The sequence below is a fragment of the Haemorhous mexicanus genome, chromosome 3 (assembly GCF_027477595.1).
Source record: "Haemorhous mexicanus isolate bHaeMex1 chromosome 3, bHaeMex1.pri, whole genome shotgun sequence".
Classification (NCBI taxonomy): domain Eukaryota; kingdom Metazoa; phylum Chordata; class Aves; order Passeriformes; family Fringillidae; genus Haemorhous; species Haemorhous mexicanus.
The window spans coordinates 116,583,649-116,599,120 of record NC_082343.1 but is presented as its reverse complement, the minus strand read 5'-3'; the positions used below and the strand labels follow the sequence as shown (position 1 = coordinate 116,599,120).

General features: G+C 49.0%; 1 protein-coding gene across 1 annotated transcript in view; it reads right to left on the bottom strand.

The window, feature by feature from the left end:
- Positions 1-4,305: 4,305 nt before the first annotated feature.
- Positions 4,306-15,472, bottom strand: part of FBXO16 (F-box protein 16) — a 35,966-nt gene continuing 24,799 nt past the window's right edge. Inside the window, exons 6-8 of the mRNA XM_059843142.1 lie at positions 12,392-12,497; positions 6,392-6,599; positions 4,306-4,373 (exon numbers count right to left, since the gene is read on the bottom strand). Of these exons, the coding sequence (XP_059699125.1) occupies positions 4,306-4,373; positions 6,392-6,599; positions 12,392-12,497 (382 nt within the window). The remainder of the gene's footprint in view (positions 4,374-6,391; positions 6,600-12,391; positions 12,498-15,472) is intronic.

Sequence of the window (15,472 nt, the reverse complement as noted above, 5' to 3'; positions counted from 1 at the left end):
CAGTGGGACTATCCCGTTTCCCCGTTAAAATCCAGTTTTCCCCGGGGTCTCGTTCTGAAATTCCCGCCGGTGCTGGGATCCGCCCTGAGGGGAACCACGCGGGCCTGAGGAGGCCGCGCCCCCTCAGCGCTAGGTGGTAGCAAAACATCGACTCCGGGAGCGAAAAACCGGCTGGGTTTTCGTGACAAAAGGAGAAAAATCCCTCCTGGAGACCCGCAGGTTCCCGGGGAGTGCACGGAGGAGGGAGCAGGGAAGGGGAACGGGGTGTTTGAGGGGGGAGAGGCTGAGGGGATCCCTGGATGCAAACTCAGCACAGCGGAGGGGAGGCTGGATATTGGGAAGGGGTTTATTGGGAAAAGGTTTATGGAAAAATGTTCTTCCTTAAAGAGTCAGGCACTGAACAGGATCCTGAGGGAATGGTGACATTCCCAAGGCTCCAGGAGGGATTTTTGGGGTGTCTGTGCAGGAGTTGGATTTGATGATCCGTGCAGCTCAGGATTTTCCGTGATTTCCAAAAGTGTCACAATGTCCCACACTCAGCCATTGTGCCCTCTCCTCCTTGGGAGGATGTGGAATTCCTAAAGCCCTCAGCAGCCTGGGATGATCCCGGATCTGACCCTGCTTCAAGCAGGAGGTTGGACCAGAGGTCTCCTGGGGTCTCTTGCAGGCCAAATTCTGCATCAATCCTATAAAATCAGCTCAGGATTCTTCTTGCTGATGGCACCAGCTCCCAAATCTCCTCCCTGGTGGCATCCTGGTAAATCCCTGGATTCTGGTGGGTCAAAAACCTACCTGTGAGCAGAGAGGAAATGCTGCCTGGATGAAAAAAACCCCAATAAAACTCACTCTAAGTGCTTGGTAAATGGAGTTCTGTGGGAGTTACTCGAGTTGCATTTCCTACGTGTTGGAGAGGTGGAGAAAATGGGGCTGGGGATGAATCAGAGCTTTTGCTTTTTGTGCTGCTGGAGCTGGGTGGTTGCACTGTGGCACTGCAGCGTTGGTTGGGATGGTCAGTGACACTTGAGCCAGACACTCAAGGTTGAGTTTATTTCTCTTTGTGGCCAGGATTCAGCTCCTTCAGCACTTCCAGCAGAGGCTGAGAGGAGTTCTGAGGGTGTTTTCCCTGTTGTGTGCTCTGGGGTCTGCCTGGGATCTGAATGGGACTCCGGAGGATTTATTTCTTGGGCAAATCTCTATTTGAGTTTAGATTTTGTACAGAGGTTGTTTCCTGTGGGAAAGGACCTTCAGCCAGGTTGGTGCTGTTTGCCAGGGCCTTGGTGATGGCACCAGCTCCCCAAATCTCCTCCCTGGTGGCATCCTGGTCAGTCCTGGATTCTGGTGGGTCACAAACCTACCTGGATGAAAGCACAGGGCTGTGGAGGAGCAGAGAACAGGCAGCAAGGAAAAACCCCACTAAATTACAGATGAAACTGAAGGGAGATGCTGGCAGTGGCCACACGTCCTGCTCTGGGGATTTGTGGGATGATCCAAAACTTCCTTGGAAAATCTCCTTATCCAGGGGCTGCTGTGGGGATTTTTGGCACCACTCCCATGGCTGGGGGCTGCAGGGTCAGCAGGGCCTGCAGGGAGGGAGAAGGGCACAAAGAAGGAGCTCCTTCCACTGGGTGGGAAGTTTTAAAAGGCAGCCAGAGCCTTCTCTGGTGCCTGAGGTTGGAACAAGGGCATTTGGAAATCAGATCCTGGGGTGGAACAGGTTGAAATAGAGTTTAAATCATCCTCCAGCAGGCACAAGGTGGTGGATTTCAAATATTCCCATATCCTTGTGCCTCCCTAAAAACAACTCCTCACTCAGCCCTGGGGCTGAGCTGTGCTCCCTGCTCCTTATCAGCTTCATCCACTGATTACAGCAACTTTTTATCTTGCCTTTATTTCCTCTCCCTGGCTGCTCTCCCTTTGCCACAAGGTCTCCACGCTCTTCCAGAACCATCCATTAACCCTTCACCCCCCAACGCCGCTGTTGAGACTTTGTTCTCCTCCTGCTCCCACCTCCATGGCAGCAGCAGCTCCGCTTCCCTTTTTGGCACTCCCAAAAATCCTCCCATCTGCTGCCCCCATCCACATAAGCCACACATTTTTCTTCCCCCAGATTTCTGCTTCTTTAGCTCGGAACCATCAGGAAAATTTCATTCTGGCTCCCAAGTCCCAAACTGTGCCGTTCCTCCGGGGCAGTGCAGGTGGACTTGGGGATGGAGTGGGGGGAGCCCGGCGTGTTGGGCTCTGTTGCCCACATCTGAGCGGGGCTCTAGCCCGGGGCTGGCATTCCGATCTCTGCAATTCGCTGCCGGCGCTGATTCAGTGGCCCCCGGGCTTTGAGAGGCGCCTTTAATCACGGGCTGGGGCCCGTTCCAGTCGGGCAGGACCTGGAAACGCCGAGCAGGGCAGGGAAATTCGCATCTCCAAAGGCACAACGTCCCCGCTCTGCAGTTTGGCAATTCCTTACCTGGGAACTCTGCAGTGGGACAGGGACCCACAGCAGCTCCAGGCACTCGATGTGTTTTGCCCCAAGCAGCTGATGGAGATTTTTTTTTCCCCCCTCTCCATTTCAAATTCCAGACCACAGGAATGATGTAAAATACGTTTACAGACAGCATAAGTACATCTGATTTTATTCTGATTAATTTCTTTAGGTCTGCTGCTATTCCAAGGATAACTGACTTGGCTTAAACCTTCTCTGGTTTATAACTTTTTAAAATAAAATACAAAACTAAATTTAAAAAAAAAAAATTATAACTCACAGAAGGTTTAAGCTTTAAAATGTGCAGTGAGCACTTAAGATGCAGTAAAGGCACAGAGCCTGTCCAAGACCACTCAGATCCTGGGAATTGTACAATTCCAGGGAATATTGATGGGAAAAGATAAACTGTTGACATAATTGCCATCTTTGGAAAGTGGATCTGACCCTCAACTGCTGCCTGATGGAAACAAAAAAAAAATCTTGGATTTAGAAAGCCAAGGAAGCACCCGTGGAGTGATGGGTTAAACTTGGTTTCCTACTGTCCTGGTCTAGGGAATTTTGGGAGGAAAAAAGTTAAAAAAAGGCTGGTGAAGAGAGATTTGCAATTCCAGGGAATGATGCTGGTGAATGCTTTGGTTTGTTCCACCTCACTTCAAATTCTCAAAATTTCACTTTCTTCATCAAAATCCACCAGGCTGCTCTCCTGCATAGTTAACAGATCTGAAGACACAGAGATAATTTCCATCTGCAAGTTCCTGGCTGGTTTTTTTGGGAGGTGGCAGCTCAGATTTGTCAGGTTTTAGGCCTTCGTGTTGGTTGGGATGAACTCATCCTTCCAAGCACCCAGAAAAACCAGGAAAAAATGCCAAAGTCTGGGAGAGGGAACTGCACTGAGTTGTAAAATCAATGATTTGGATGCTCCGAGTCCGAGGGATGCCACGGTGTTCCCAAAATCCATGAAACCCTCAGGTGACACTGATTAATCTGCTCACAGAGCAGAAGTTTCCTCCTACTCCACATTGAAAGGTCCTTGAGTTGCACCAGGGCAGGATCAGGTTGGATATTAGGAGCATTCTTCATGGAAAGAATGGAGTCTTCATTCCACTGCCTGGAAAACCTGTGGATGTGGCACCTGTGGACATGGTTTGAGGAAATGGGCAGGGATTTGGTGATCTAAAAGGTCTTTTCCATCCTTAGTAGTTCTGTGACTCTGGGATTGGTGGTTGGAATTTCCTCTCAGATGTGATTTTTGTCCATGAATGCTGAGGATTTGTGTGCTTGCCATGATTTTTCCTGATGTGTGGAAAGGTTGGGTTTTGTCCCAGCTCTCTGGGATGAATTCAAGTCTCTGTGCTTTCAATCCCCTTATCCTCAAGAACTGCTCTTGGTTGCATTTTCTGGGAATTTCCCAAATTGCAGGGAAGACCAATGACAGGGTGGGATTCCCAATCTCTAAACTCCAGCTCCTTGTGGATCCACGTGCAAATCCAGAGCGTGGGGTTTGATTTCCTTCTCGCTGTCACAATGCAAAAGATGGAATTGCTTTAACGTGAGAAAGGAATTCTGTCTCCAGATCTCCCGTGGGATGTGCTCCAGGATGTCCAAATGATCCACAGGAAATCCCCCAGGAAGTCCAGCAGCTCTGGCAAGGATCTAAGGAAGCTCCTCCGAGGTCAAAATTGTGGAAATTCCGGGTGTATCCAGAAGGAAAAGGGAATCAGCTACAGGAAAACAGATCCCAAAGCCAGCAGGAACTTTGCTGTCCTTTCCCCAGTGCCAGGGGGATAAATTTCTGTTGTGCTTGGATGAAGGATGCTGTGGATCCTCCCTCATTCCGTGTCGGATCCTTGGTTGGATGAAGGAATGTGCCAGGGCTGAGCCTCAAACAGAGGAGGTGCTGCATGAGAGAGAAGTGGTAAAAATCAGATTTAGAGAATTCAGATTAACTCAGAGAATTCAGGTTTTAAATGTATTTAAGTGCTCAGCCAGTCCTTGGGATTTGTGTGGCATTTAATACCTCAAACACCTTTCCAAATCTGGATTGAGTGGGAAGGTTATTCCCACTCATGGTCTCTTTATAGGGAAAATCATCATCAATCAAAACATCTTCCCTTTTCCTGTCCCTTCCTGACAACCTGCAAACACGGCCTGGCAAAGCCCAGCTGGAGCAGGATCCAAAATTGGGATGTTTACTTTGGGAAGAGCCTGGTGGAATTCACAGAGGTCTGGGAGAGGCCACTGAAGGAATTACGATAGGATTTATCACTCTCTGAAACAAAAAACCCCAAAACACCTTTTTTCCCTTGCAAAACTGCCCCTAATCCAGGTGCAACCACCTTGGCAGGGGTGTGGGTAGATCCTTTCCCTCCTCACCCCTTCCTCTTCCACAGTTTTTCATTTTCCTGGATGCAGCTGGGATGGGATTTGGCACATCCCGGCCTGTCCCAGTATCCTCCCTGTCCCGTCCCCTGGGACATCACATCCCTGCAGGAATCCCCTGTTCTCCCACATCCTCTCTGACAGCACTGGAATTCTCCTCATGGAGAAGTTCAGAGTGACTCCAACACCTTCTCCCCATTCCCAACTTTTTCTGGGCTGTGGGATTCCAGGATCAAGGGCCTTTTTTATGGAAACCTTGTATGGCTTCAGCCCCCTGAGGGAATGGGATTTTCCAGCCTGATCCTGCTGTCCTGATGGCCAGGATGTGTTTATGTTCTGCTTCCTACTTCTGTTTTCCTTGGGCCTCATTCATGGAATCATGGCATTGTTAAGGTTGGAAAAGTTCTCCAAGACCATTGAGTCCAATTATTGCCACAGCCACCACGGATCCGTGTCCCCAAGTGCCACATCCACATGGATTTTAAATCCCTCCAGGGATGGGGACTCCATCACTGGGCAGCCAGGGCCAGACAGCCCTTCCAGGGAAGGAGTTTTTTAAATCCAATCCCTAATCCAGCCCAATCCAAGCTTTCCAGAGCTTTCCTGATCTCTTTCTTGGATCCTTTCTCTCGTCACAAGGATTTGGGATGGCTGGTTTGCACTGTGGATCCTCCTCGTGGAGATTCACCCATGGATCTGCTAAAAAAGCAAGGTTTGGGAGATCCAAAGGGATCCTGGAGGTCTCCATGTGCTCCATCATCTCCCATCTAGATGGGATCACCAATAATTACTGGATAATCATTGACCTGTAGGATCTCTCATCACTCTACCCCGGTGTCTTCCCTAAAATCCCAACAGTATTCCATCAAAATCCTCTTTTCCTTTGCTCCCTCCAGGTTCTTCACCATTTTTGCACAAAAAGCCACCAGGGGTCAAAGATTGAAACCCTCACAGTGACAACCCCCGGGTGAACCACCAGGACTTCCCAGAGACCCCAGGAAGGCTTTCCCAGCAGGCTCCTGACCCTGAGCAGCTTCGGGATGCTCCAGGAAGAGCTTCCAAAGCCAACCTCAGACCGAAATGGCATCAGATTGTTTGGGATCCTGTCACTCTGCCTCCTTGTTTTTGGAAACCCTGAGCTCTGGATTCCCTGGGTTCTCAGCACCCAGAGCACTTCCTTGTCCTCCAGCCCCAAGAGCAGCTCCAGGAGAGCTGGAGAGGGGCTTGGGACAAGGGATGGAGGGACACAGGGAATGGCTTCCTGCTGGGAAAGGGGAGGTTTGGGTGGGATTTGGGAAGCAATTCCTGGCTGGGCCAGTGGGGAGGGGCTGGGCTGGAATTCCCCGAGAAGCTGTGGCTGCCCCTGGATCCCTGGGAGTGTCCAAGGAAAGGCTGGACAGGGCTTGGACAGCAGAAGATGGCGGGGGTGGAACTGGATGGAATTTAAGGTCCCTTCCCACCCAAACCATTCCCTGATTCCATGATTTGGGTGCCGTCTCCAGAACAGCCTCCCCGAGGACAGGACACGGCACTCACACGGGCACCTGGTGTCCCCCCCGGTGGCATCTCCGGCTCCTCTGTGCCGCGGTTTTGGCGCTCGGACGGGTCCCGGGCGGATCCCGGCGTTCCAGCGGCAGCTCTGGGCCAGAGCCTTGGCGGGAGCGGCCCCGCTCGGGTGAGGTCGGGCCCAGCTGGGACGGGCGGGGGGCTTTGGGACAGCCTCGGGGTCTGCAGAGAGGGACAGCTGGGAAGGGAGAGGGGAGGGGAAAGGGGAAGGGAAAGGGGGAAGAGAAAAGGAAAGGGGAAGGGGAAAGAGAAGAGGGAAGGGGAAAGGGAAAGGGGAGAAGGAGAAGGGAAAGGGAAATGGGGAAAAGGGAAATGGGAAGGGAAAAGGAAAAGGAAAGGGGAAAGAAAAGGAAAGGGGAAGGAAAGGGGAAAGGGGAAGAGGGAAGGGGGTGGGAAAGGGGAAGGGAAGGTTTGGGAAGGTTTGGGAAGGTTTGGGAAGGGAAGGTTTGGGAAGGGAAGGTTTGGGAAGGGAAGGTTTGGGAAGGGAAGGTTTGGGAAGGTTTGGGAAGGGAAGGTTTGGGAAGGGAAGGTTTGGGAAGGGAAGGTTTGGGAAGGGAAGGTTTGGGAAGGGAAGGTTTGGGAAGGGAAGGGAAGGGAAGGGAAGGGAAGGGAAGGGAAGGGAAGGGAAGGGAAGGGAAGGGAAGGGAAGGTTTGGGAAGGGAAGGTTTGGGAAGGGAAGGTTTGGGAAGGGAAGGGAAGATTTGGGAAGGGAAGGTTTGGGAAGGTTTGGGAAGGGAAGGTTTGGGAAGGGAAGGGAAGGTTTGGGAAGGTTTGGGAAGGGAAGGTTTGGGAAGGGAAGGTTTGGGAAGGTTTGGGAAGGGAAGGTTTGGGAAGGGAAGGTTTGGGAAGGGAAGGTTTGGGAAGGAAGGTTTGGGAAGGGAAGGGAAGGGAAGGGAAGGTTTGGGAAGGGAAGGTTTGGGAAGGGAAGGTTTGGGAAGGGAAGGGAAGATTTGGGAAGGGAAGGTTTGGGAAGGTTTGGGAAGGGAAGGTTTGGGAAGGGAAGGGAAGGTTTGGGAAGGTTTGGGAAGGGAAGGTTTGGGAAGGGAAGGTTTGGGAAGGTTTGGGAAGGGAAGGGTTTGGGAAGGGAAGGTTTGGGAAGGGAAGGTTTGGGAAGGGAAGGGAAGGTTTGGGAAGGTTTGGGAAGGTTTGGGAAGGGAAGGTTTGGGAAGGTTTGGGAAGGTTTGGGAAGGGAAGGGAAGGGAAGGTTTGGGAAGGTTTGGGAAGGTTTGGGAAGGGAAGGTTTGGGAAGGGAAGGGAAGGTTTGGGAAGGGAAGGTTTTGGGAAGGGAAGGTTTGGGAAGGGAAGGGAAGGGAAGGGAAGGGAAGGGAAGGGAAGGGAAGGGAAGGTTTGGGAAGGGAAGGGAAGGGAAGGGAAGGGAAGGTTTGGGAAGGGAAGGGAAGGTTTGGGAAGGTTTGGGAAGGTTTGGAAGGGGGATGGGGGTGAGGGTGGGGGGTGGGGGAGGGGGGAGGGAGGGAGGGAGGTTGGGAAGGGAAGGGAAGGGAAGGGAAGGGAAGGGAAGGAAGGGAAGGGAAGGGAAGGGAAGGGAAGGGAAGGGAAGGGAAGGGAAGGGAAGGGAAGGGAAGGGAAGGGAAGGGAAGGGAAGGGAAGGGAAGGTTTGGGAGGGAAGGGAAGGTTTGGGAAGGTTTGGGAAGGTTTGGGAAGGGAAGGGAAGGTTTGGGAAGGGAAGGGAAGGTTTGGGAAGGGAAGGGAAGGGAAGGGAAGGGAAGGGAAGGTTTGGGAAGGGAAGGGAAGGGAAGGGAAGGGAAGGGAAGGGAAGGGAAGGGAAGGGAAGGGATGGGAAGGGAAGGGAAGGGAAGGGAAGGGAAGTTTGGGAAGGGAAGGGAAGGTTTGGGAAGGGAAGGGAAGGTTTGGGAGTTTGGGAAGGTTTGGGAAGGTTGGGAAGGGAAGGGAAGGGAAGGGAAGGTTTGGGAAGGGAAGGGAAGGGAAGGTTTGGGAAGGGAAGGTTTGGGAAGGGAAGGTTTGGGAAGGGAAGGGAAGGGAAGGGAAGGTTTGGGAAGGGAAGGTTTGGGAAGGGAAGGTTTGGGAAGGGAAGGGAAGGGAAGGGAAGGGAAGGGAAGGGAAGGGAAGGGAAGGGAAGGGAAGGGAAGGGAAGGGAAGGGAAGGGAAGGGAAGGGAAGGGAAGGGAAGGTTTGGGAAGGGAAGGGAAGGGAAGGGAAGGGAAGGGAAGGGAAGGGAAGGGAAGGGAAGGGAAGGGAAGGGAAGGGAAGGGAAGGGAAGGGAAGGGAAGGGAAGGGAAGGGAAGGGAAGGGAAGGGAAGGGAAGGGAAGGGAAGGGAAGGGAAGGGAAGGGAAGGGAAGGGAAGGGAAGGGAAGGGAAGGGAAGGGGAAACAACAGAAGAGGGAAGAGAAGAGAAGAGAAGAGAAGAGAAGAGAAGAGAAGAGAAGAGAAGAGAAGAGAAGAGAAGAGAAGAGAAGAGAAGAGAAGAGAAGAGAAGAGAAGAATCATCATCCCCAGCAGCTTCAGAGGGACTGAAAACATTGGAATCCACTGAGAAATTCTAAACATTCTATAAATTTTATTCCCAAATTCTATCGATTCTATAGAATAATATCAATACATATTGATTCTATATATTTTATTCCTAAATGATATCTCTTAATGATATTCCTAAAAATAAAGCCATAATTTGCTTTATTTGAGCTGTGCTGTGGTGCCTTAAGGACAGAAGGACCCAATTAGAAATTGGTGCCAGTAAAGCTAAACCCACAATAATTAATTCTGCACACCAATTAATATGTTAATGCCCAAATTCTCCCCTGTGCATGTCCCCACTCTTGCTCAGTGTTCGAAGACTGAAAAGTGTAAAGGATGAAATTTATTTGAACTTTTATTTAGGTTAAAAGTAAGCCAAGAAAAAAAATCTTAACAACCCAGTTTATTCCTTGAGAAAAATCCCCAAAATTAAAAAAAATCCCCCAGATTCTGGAAAAGAACAGCTTGGGGGTTTTTTGGGTTTTGGTATTTTTGGGTTTGTGGTTTTTTGGGGTTTTTTTTTGACTGATCCAAGTTATTTGGTAAGAATAGAGAACAAACATTATTATGATGAATAAAGAAAATTCAAAGAAAGGTTTATAAAATATAAATATACATTGCACAGGACCGTGTGCTGGGAATCCTGAATTTTCCTGTCAGCTTTTCTCATCTCCTGGAAATGGGATTTTGACTCAGAACATCAATTCTCCATCAAAATACCATGGAAAAAAAATGCACTCCTGCCTTCAAATCCTGCAATCTCATTACCTTAGGACACAGGCAGGGAGGCAGGGACGACTGACCCTGTCAAAAAGAAGTTATTTAAGGGCTAAAAATATTTTTTAGAAGGTTAAAAACACTTTGGGAGCAGCTGTGAGGGTGGGGCAGTGTCTGGAGCAGACAAAGGCAGAGCCAGCCCCGCGTTGCTGGCATTGATCCACCCCTTTGACCTTCCCCATCAAATATCTGGGAATTTCCTGGGAAGGACTCGTGGGGAGGGTGCTGGGCTCAGGAATCACAGCCCCAGGTCAGAGTGGCACCCTTGGAGTGTCCTGAAAGCCTTTCCCTGGATAAAGAGGGGGCAGGAATTGCCTGCCCCCTGCACAGACATGGGGGTTCCACGTGCAGAACGTGGCCCTTCATTAGAACCCCAATTAACTCCAGGCACTGTAATTTACTCTTTACTCTAATTGGGCCAATTGACTTTAATTTATTCCAAATGGAGAGCCAGCCAGGTCACATTTTCTGCTCTCCACGATTAGTAACAAACTCCAAAGCCTCCCAGGTTTTCTCATTCACCCCATGGAAACGTGGAGCCAGTGGATGTTCCCTTAATTAGGTGTTTGTTCTTATTTTGGTCGAGCCTCCTGAGCTGGGAGCTCCATCTAATAACCTCTTCTTACATCTTCATTGTTGGCTGGAATATTCTTTATTCTCACCTCCACTCTGCTCTTGGATCATTGATCTGTTTGAGGGTTTCATTTTAATTTGAACTCGGTGTTTGCTCGCCTTGGGCATTTATTCTTTCATCCCAGGCTATTCTTCTTCTAAGGATTTGCTGAAAGATTTGCACATTAAACTTCTTTATTTAGACTTGATTAAATAAGAGCCTGTTCAAAGGCCTTTCATTTCAGCCAGGTTTCCCAATGCTACCTTTAATAAGAAATGGAAATTAATTTTGGATTATTCCTAGAGAATTATATATTTTTTAAATTTTTTTCTTAACAGTCAGCCTGGTTTAACCTCAGTTTTATTTTTTTTTAGTGCTCATTTATGGCTGCCCAGCCCTGGCACAGCTGCCCAGGGCTCCAGTGGAGTCCCCATCCCTGGAGGGATTAAAAATCCCTATGGAAGTGACACCTGGGGGCAGAGATCTGTGGTGGCAGGGAATGATTGGACTGGATGATCTTAAAGATCTTTTTGAACTTCCACAATTCTGTGATTCTCTGATTTTTTATCACTTCAATGTTTCCTGATTGGAGTTGCAGGTTAATTAACTTGATGATCACATAACTTTCCTAAAATCCAGGGAAAGAAAACCAAATTCAGTTTGTTTGTTTGTTTTTTTTTTTACTCTGTGCTGAAATCCTTCCACTTCTGGCCTGGCAATAAAACAACTCGAAATTGGGAAGTTGTTGTTGGAGCCCTGGCTGCTGGGAATTTTAAACTTTCTGTTCTGACAGGCACTGACCCCAAGAGAGCACTGCATTGACCTGAGGCTGTGGAGAAAGCTTCCAAAACTGAATTATTGAACTGCGATTTTAGAGTTTGAATAGAAGTGGAAAACTTAGAGTTTGGGGTTTTAGAATATAGAAATAGATATAAAGCAAATTGGAGGGTTTAGGGTAAAGACTGCTCCTTTTTCTTCACTTGCTTCTCCGTGGGTTGGGGTGGTTTTGTGTAATTGGATAAAGAAGTCCACATTGCAGGCCATGGGTGGTTGGGTGTTGGGTTAAAAGTGAAAATAATTACATGTCATTCCTTAATTGGACAGTTGATCCTTGAAAGGCTTTGTAGAGGGAAAGATGGGGCTGCATTTTTAGTTTGCCAGTGAAGTGCTGCAGAACTCACTGCTTGTGAGACTGTAAAATAGAGAAGAGCTGATAAAGTTCTGAGTCCAAACAAGAAATGCCACCTCGAGCCTGTAATCCTGACCCTGGCAATAAGAAGTTAAGAGCTGGCAGTGTGAGGACACTGATGTGCAGAGAGGGCAGCCCCCAGGACAGAGGCTCAGTAATGATATTTGCCGTGCTCTAACAGTGCCAGAATCGAGCTCCTTGCACGCAAGGCTGTATTTGGGTCAGGAGGATGCCTCCCCATCTGGGAGACAATGCCTCTCTTTTCTGTAACCCTTTTTTAGCCCAACTCCCAGGCGTTCCCTGCCCTCTGTGCTCGGGGAATGCCAGGTCTGCTCCCAGAGCCCCGACACGCTGCTGAGCACGGCCTTCTCCTGGCTCTTCTTTGTTTGCAGAGCCACACAACCCGTGGAGCTTTCTGGAATGACTTCCCTGGGCTCCTTTCATGGGAGGATGTCCTATTTTAGCAGCTCTGAGCACAAAGAGCTCTCAGTGTTAAGGTTTGGGGCTGCTTTGCTCGGGCTCGGGGCACGCAGAACGAACCGCGGCAATCCGAAGTCATGAGATTTTGGGAAGAGATGCAAGAGTCATGAAAGAACTCTGGCAGCACTTTGTAAAAAGCATGAAAAGGGATTTTTGGGGGTAGGGGAGAGGTAAATTCATAAATTTACAGGGTTGCTGTAAATAAATTACAGGGTCACTCTCTGCACTGACAGTGGTGTCCCTTTCCCACCCACAGCAATGTCTGGGATGCAGCCTTGGAGCAGCCAGCCACAGTGGGTGGGTTTGGTGTCCTCCTCCTTCCCAGATTTTTCCCTGAGGGAAAAACTCCGAGCTCCACCATCCCTGGGGGTGCCTGACACTATCCCAGGTGCTGGAATCACACCCTGGTGACACTTGCCAGGGATTTCACCTTCCGGAGCTGAGTGGATCCAGGACCTCCCCTCTTGTTCCTCTCGGCCGCCTGCCTGCTCAGGTCCGGGGTGTGCCCCCCTCCCTTCCTCCTCCTGCAGAGCAGAACACAAGAATTTCCATAAATGCTGTGCTCTTGCTGCCCTGGGGGTGATAAAAGTCAAATCTTTTGGGGTGTTGCCACCTGAAAAGACGTGCCTTGAGATAACACATGTTTTATCAAAAAGCACAATCAGCCACCAGGGCTCAGGGGGAGGTGGGAACTTGATTTTTTTAAAAAATCAAGTTTAAAGTTGGGATAAATTCTGGCACTCAAACACAAACTCAGGACTCAGTGATTTAAGCTAAGTCTGTCTAAGATTGTTACAGCTCCTTGGGGAAATTCATAGAAAATGAGTTGAGCTGAATCGATTTGGGAGTTTTCAGTGGAGTCTGTGTGACCTGAAGTGTAAAAAAAGCTGGGGCAGCCCCTCCAACAGTTTATTTTAGGTTTTTTATTTAGTGTTTTTTGTAGCCAGATAATTCTACACGTGTTTGCATTTTTTTGGTATTATATATGCAGCTGCTATGAAATTCAACACAATTAACTGGCAGAACAGGAATATTCCAGTGTGAAAATTAAGTGAATTGCACTGGGATATGGCCAGTAGCCACATTTTTTTTTTCCAATATCAGGAGTAAAACCCAGACTCTGAGGCATTATTATTTCTAAGCACTCAGGCAGGTTCATTATCCCAAGGCATTCAATCCACATTCAAATTCCATGAAATGGAATCTGGGAATTTAAAGCAGAAGCTCTGAGGGGTTCTCCCAGTGTCTGTGGGCAGCTAAAAAATCACAGTAGGAATACAAAACCATGGATATAAAGGGTGAAAATGGACTCTAAAAGCAGCTTTTATCCTGTAAAAAAACAGGATCAGCACGTGTCCAGTGTTCCCTCATCCCAGTCCAGGAGCATAAAGTCAAACCCAGCAATATTTCAAATAGGAAACAGAGGAAAATCAAAAAATCTTAACCTGTTTATAAACACAGGAAAAAAAAGGGAGACAATTCCATCCAAACTATTCCAGCTGGGAATGAACTGGTCATTTTGGTGGACCTGGCAGTGTCCAGGTTATGGTCGGACTCTGTGATCTTAAAGATGTTTTCCATCCTAAATGATGATGTGACCTTTGGGTAGAAGGCAGCCCTGGCCTTGTGACTGCAAATATTATTGTTAAATGTTATTGTAAAATATCATTGTAAATTATTAGTGAAAATTATTAGTGAAAATTATTAGTGTGAATTACTAGTGTGAATTTAGGTATCTGCTGCTGTGCTTTGGTGTCCAAATCCTGGTGTCAGGTCACCCCCACAGCCCCAGCTCCAGGTCAGGAAGACGGAAGGAGTGAGGGAGAGGAGAAAGGACAGCAGGTCTCACTCCCAGTGCTGAACTCGCTGTCTCTCACCCCAATTTCCTCCCTTAAGGAATATTTTTGATTCCCACATGCCTGCAGGGAGCTGGGCTGGCTTTTGAGCAGCACGAAGAGGGAGAGAGGAGCGAGGGGATGAGGGAGGCCGGGGCTCTGCGAGTCCTTCTCACGCGAGCGAGCCCCTCTTTGTCAGAAACGGGGCCTGCTCCCAGCACAACAATTACCCAAAGCAATTATTTTCTCGTCGGGTAAACACTCCAGGACAATATGCAACTGTTTTTTCGACATAAATTACCCCAGGGCAGGGGAGGGGGGAAGGAGGTGGCGTTTTGGCCGAGCTGTTGGCGTGAGAAGGAGCAGGGCCCTGTCTTGAGGCACGAGGCCGCGGCCTTGGCGCGGCTCCAGCGCTCGGTGGAATTGGAATTCATTATTCATGATCAAGTGGGAGGCAAATCTTTTGATTTATTGGCAAGCAGCAGCACAAACAGCAGATGCCTTCCAGCAGAACTGTGCACGCAGGGCCCGACAGAAACGCCCTCCTGGGCCTCTGTAGGCAGATCAGAGCCCCACAGAAAAATTTCCTCACTCGCTTCAGATAAAAATCTTTCACTTCCCCTATGCAATATTTCTTTGTGCCCAGAGAGGCAAATCCTTCCTTGCTGATCTCTGGAGGGTTGTTTTGTTGGGTTTTTTTTTGTCTACAACAAAAAGCTGCTTGGACAATTCAGGCAGAAAACAAACCAGAGCTACCAGAAATCATGGCTGTGATAAATTACAACACCCATAGTCACAGCTAGAATTCGAGTGAGGGATTTTGATAACCCCTTCCCTGCAATTTGGAATCCCAGCCTGTCTGTATCTCTTCTCTATCACCTCACCACTCCCTTGGCTGCACCTCTGATCCTTGCTATTCTTCATTTCCCTGCTCAGTGACTGGGAAGCTTTTCCCACACTGTGCCAGCTAAAGCCAAAACCTCCCAGGGAACTTACTGGGGGATCTCTGTCCCATCTCCCTCACTCCCTCAGGGGGGTTTTCACTGAGCTCCTGGGCACAGCTTTTAGGCTACAAACTCCTGCCTTTCTGAGCAGCCAGCAAAGAAATCCAGCAGAAACAAAAACCAGGTTTCAGTGATGGTGCAGATTGCAAATGAACCCCGTTTTTTGGGCACTGCCCAGCTGTGGCCCAGTGCTGTTGCTCTCCCCAGTGAGCAGTGCCCAGCTGCTGTCTGGAAATGTATTGATCTGTGTTTCAGAGCTAAAGAGCCAATTATGGTCTCACAGCCTGCAGAATGTTTTGTGTTTCCACTTAGAGGACTCCATTTCCACCGCACTGCCTAATTGAGAATTGACTGCAGCTCCTTCTGCTTCCCGTATTTTCCTTTTTTTTTTGGCTAAACAAGGATGAGTTCCCTGCTAGGAATTCTCAGCAGTGTTGTTTTGGGGCTGCTGTGGGAGGGAGAAGGCAGCTGATGACTCGAAAAGGCCAGCCAAGAAACTGATGAAAACTCTTCAGCATCACAGATGACGAAAAGTGAAGTGACTTTTTCCATGAGCAGTTTTAAACTAAAAGAGGAGAGATTTAGATTAAATATTAGGAAAAAAATCCCTGCCTGAGAGGGTGGGGAGGGGCTGAGCTGGAATTCCCAGAGAAGCTGTGG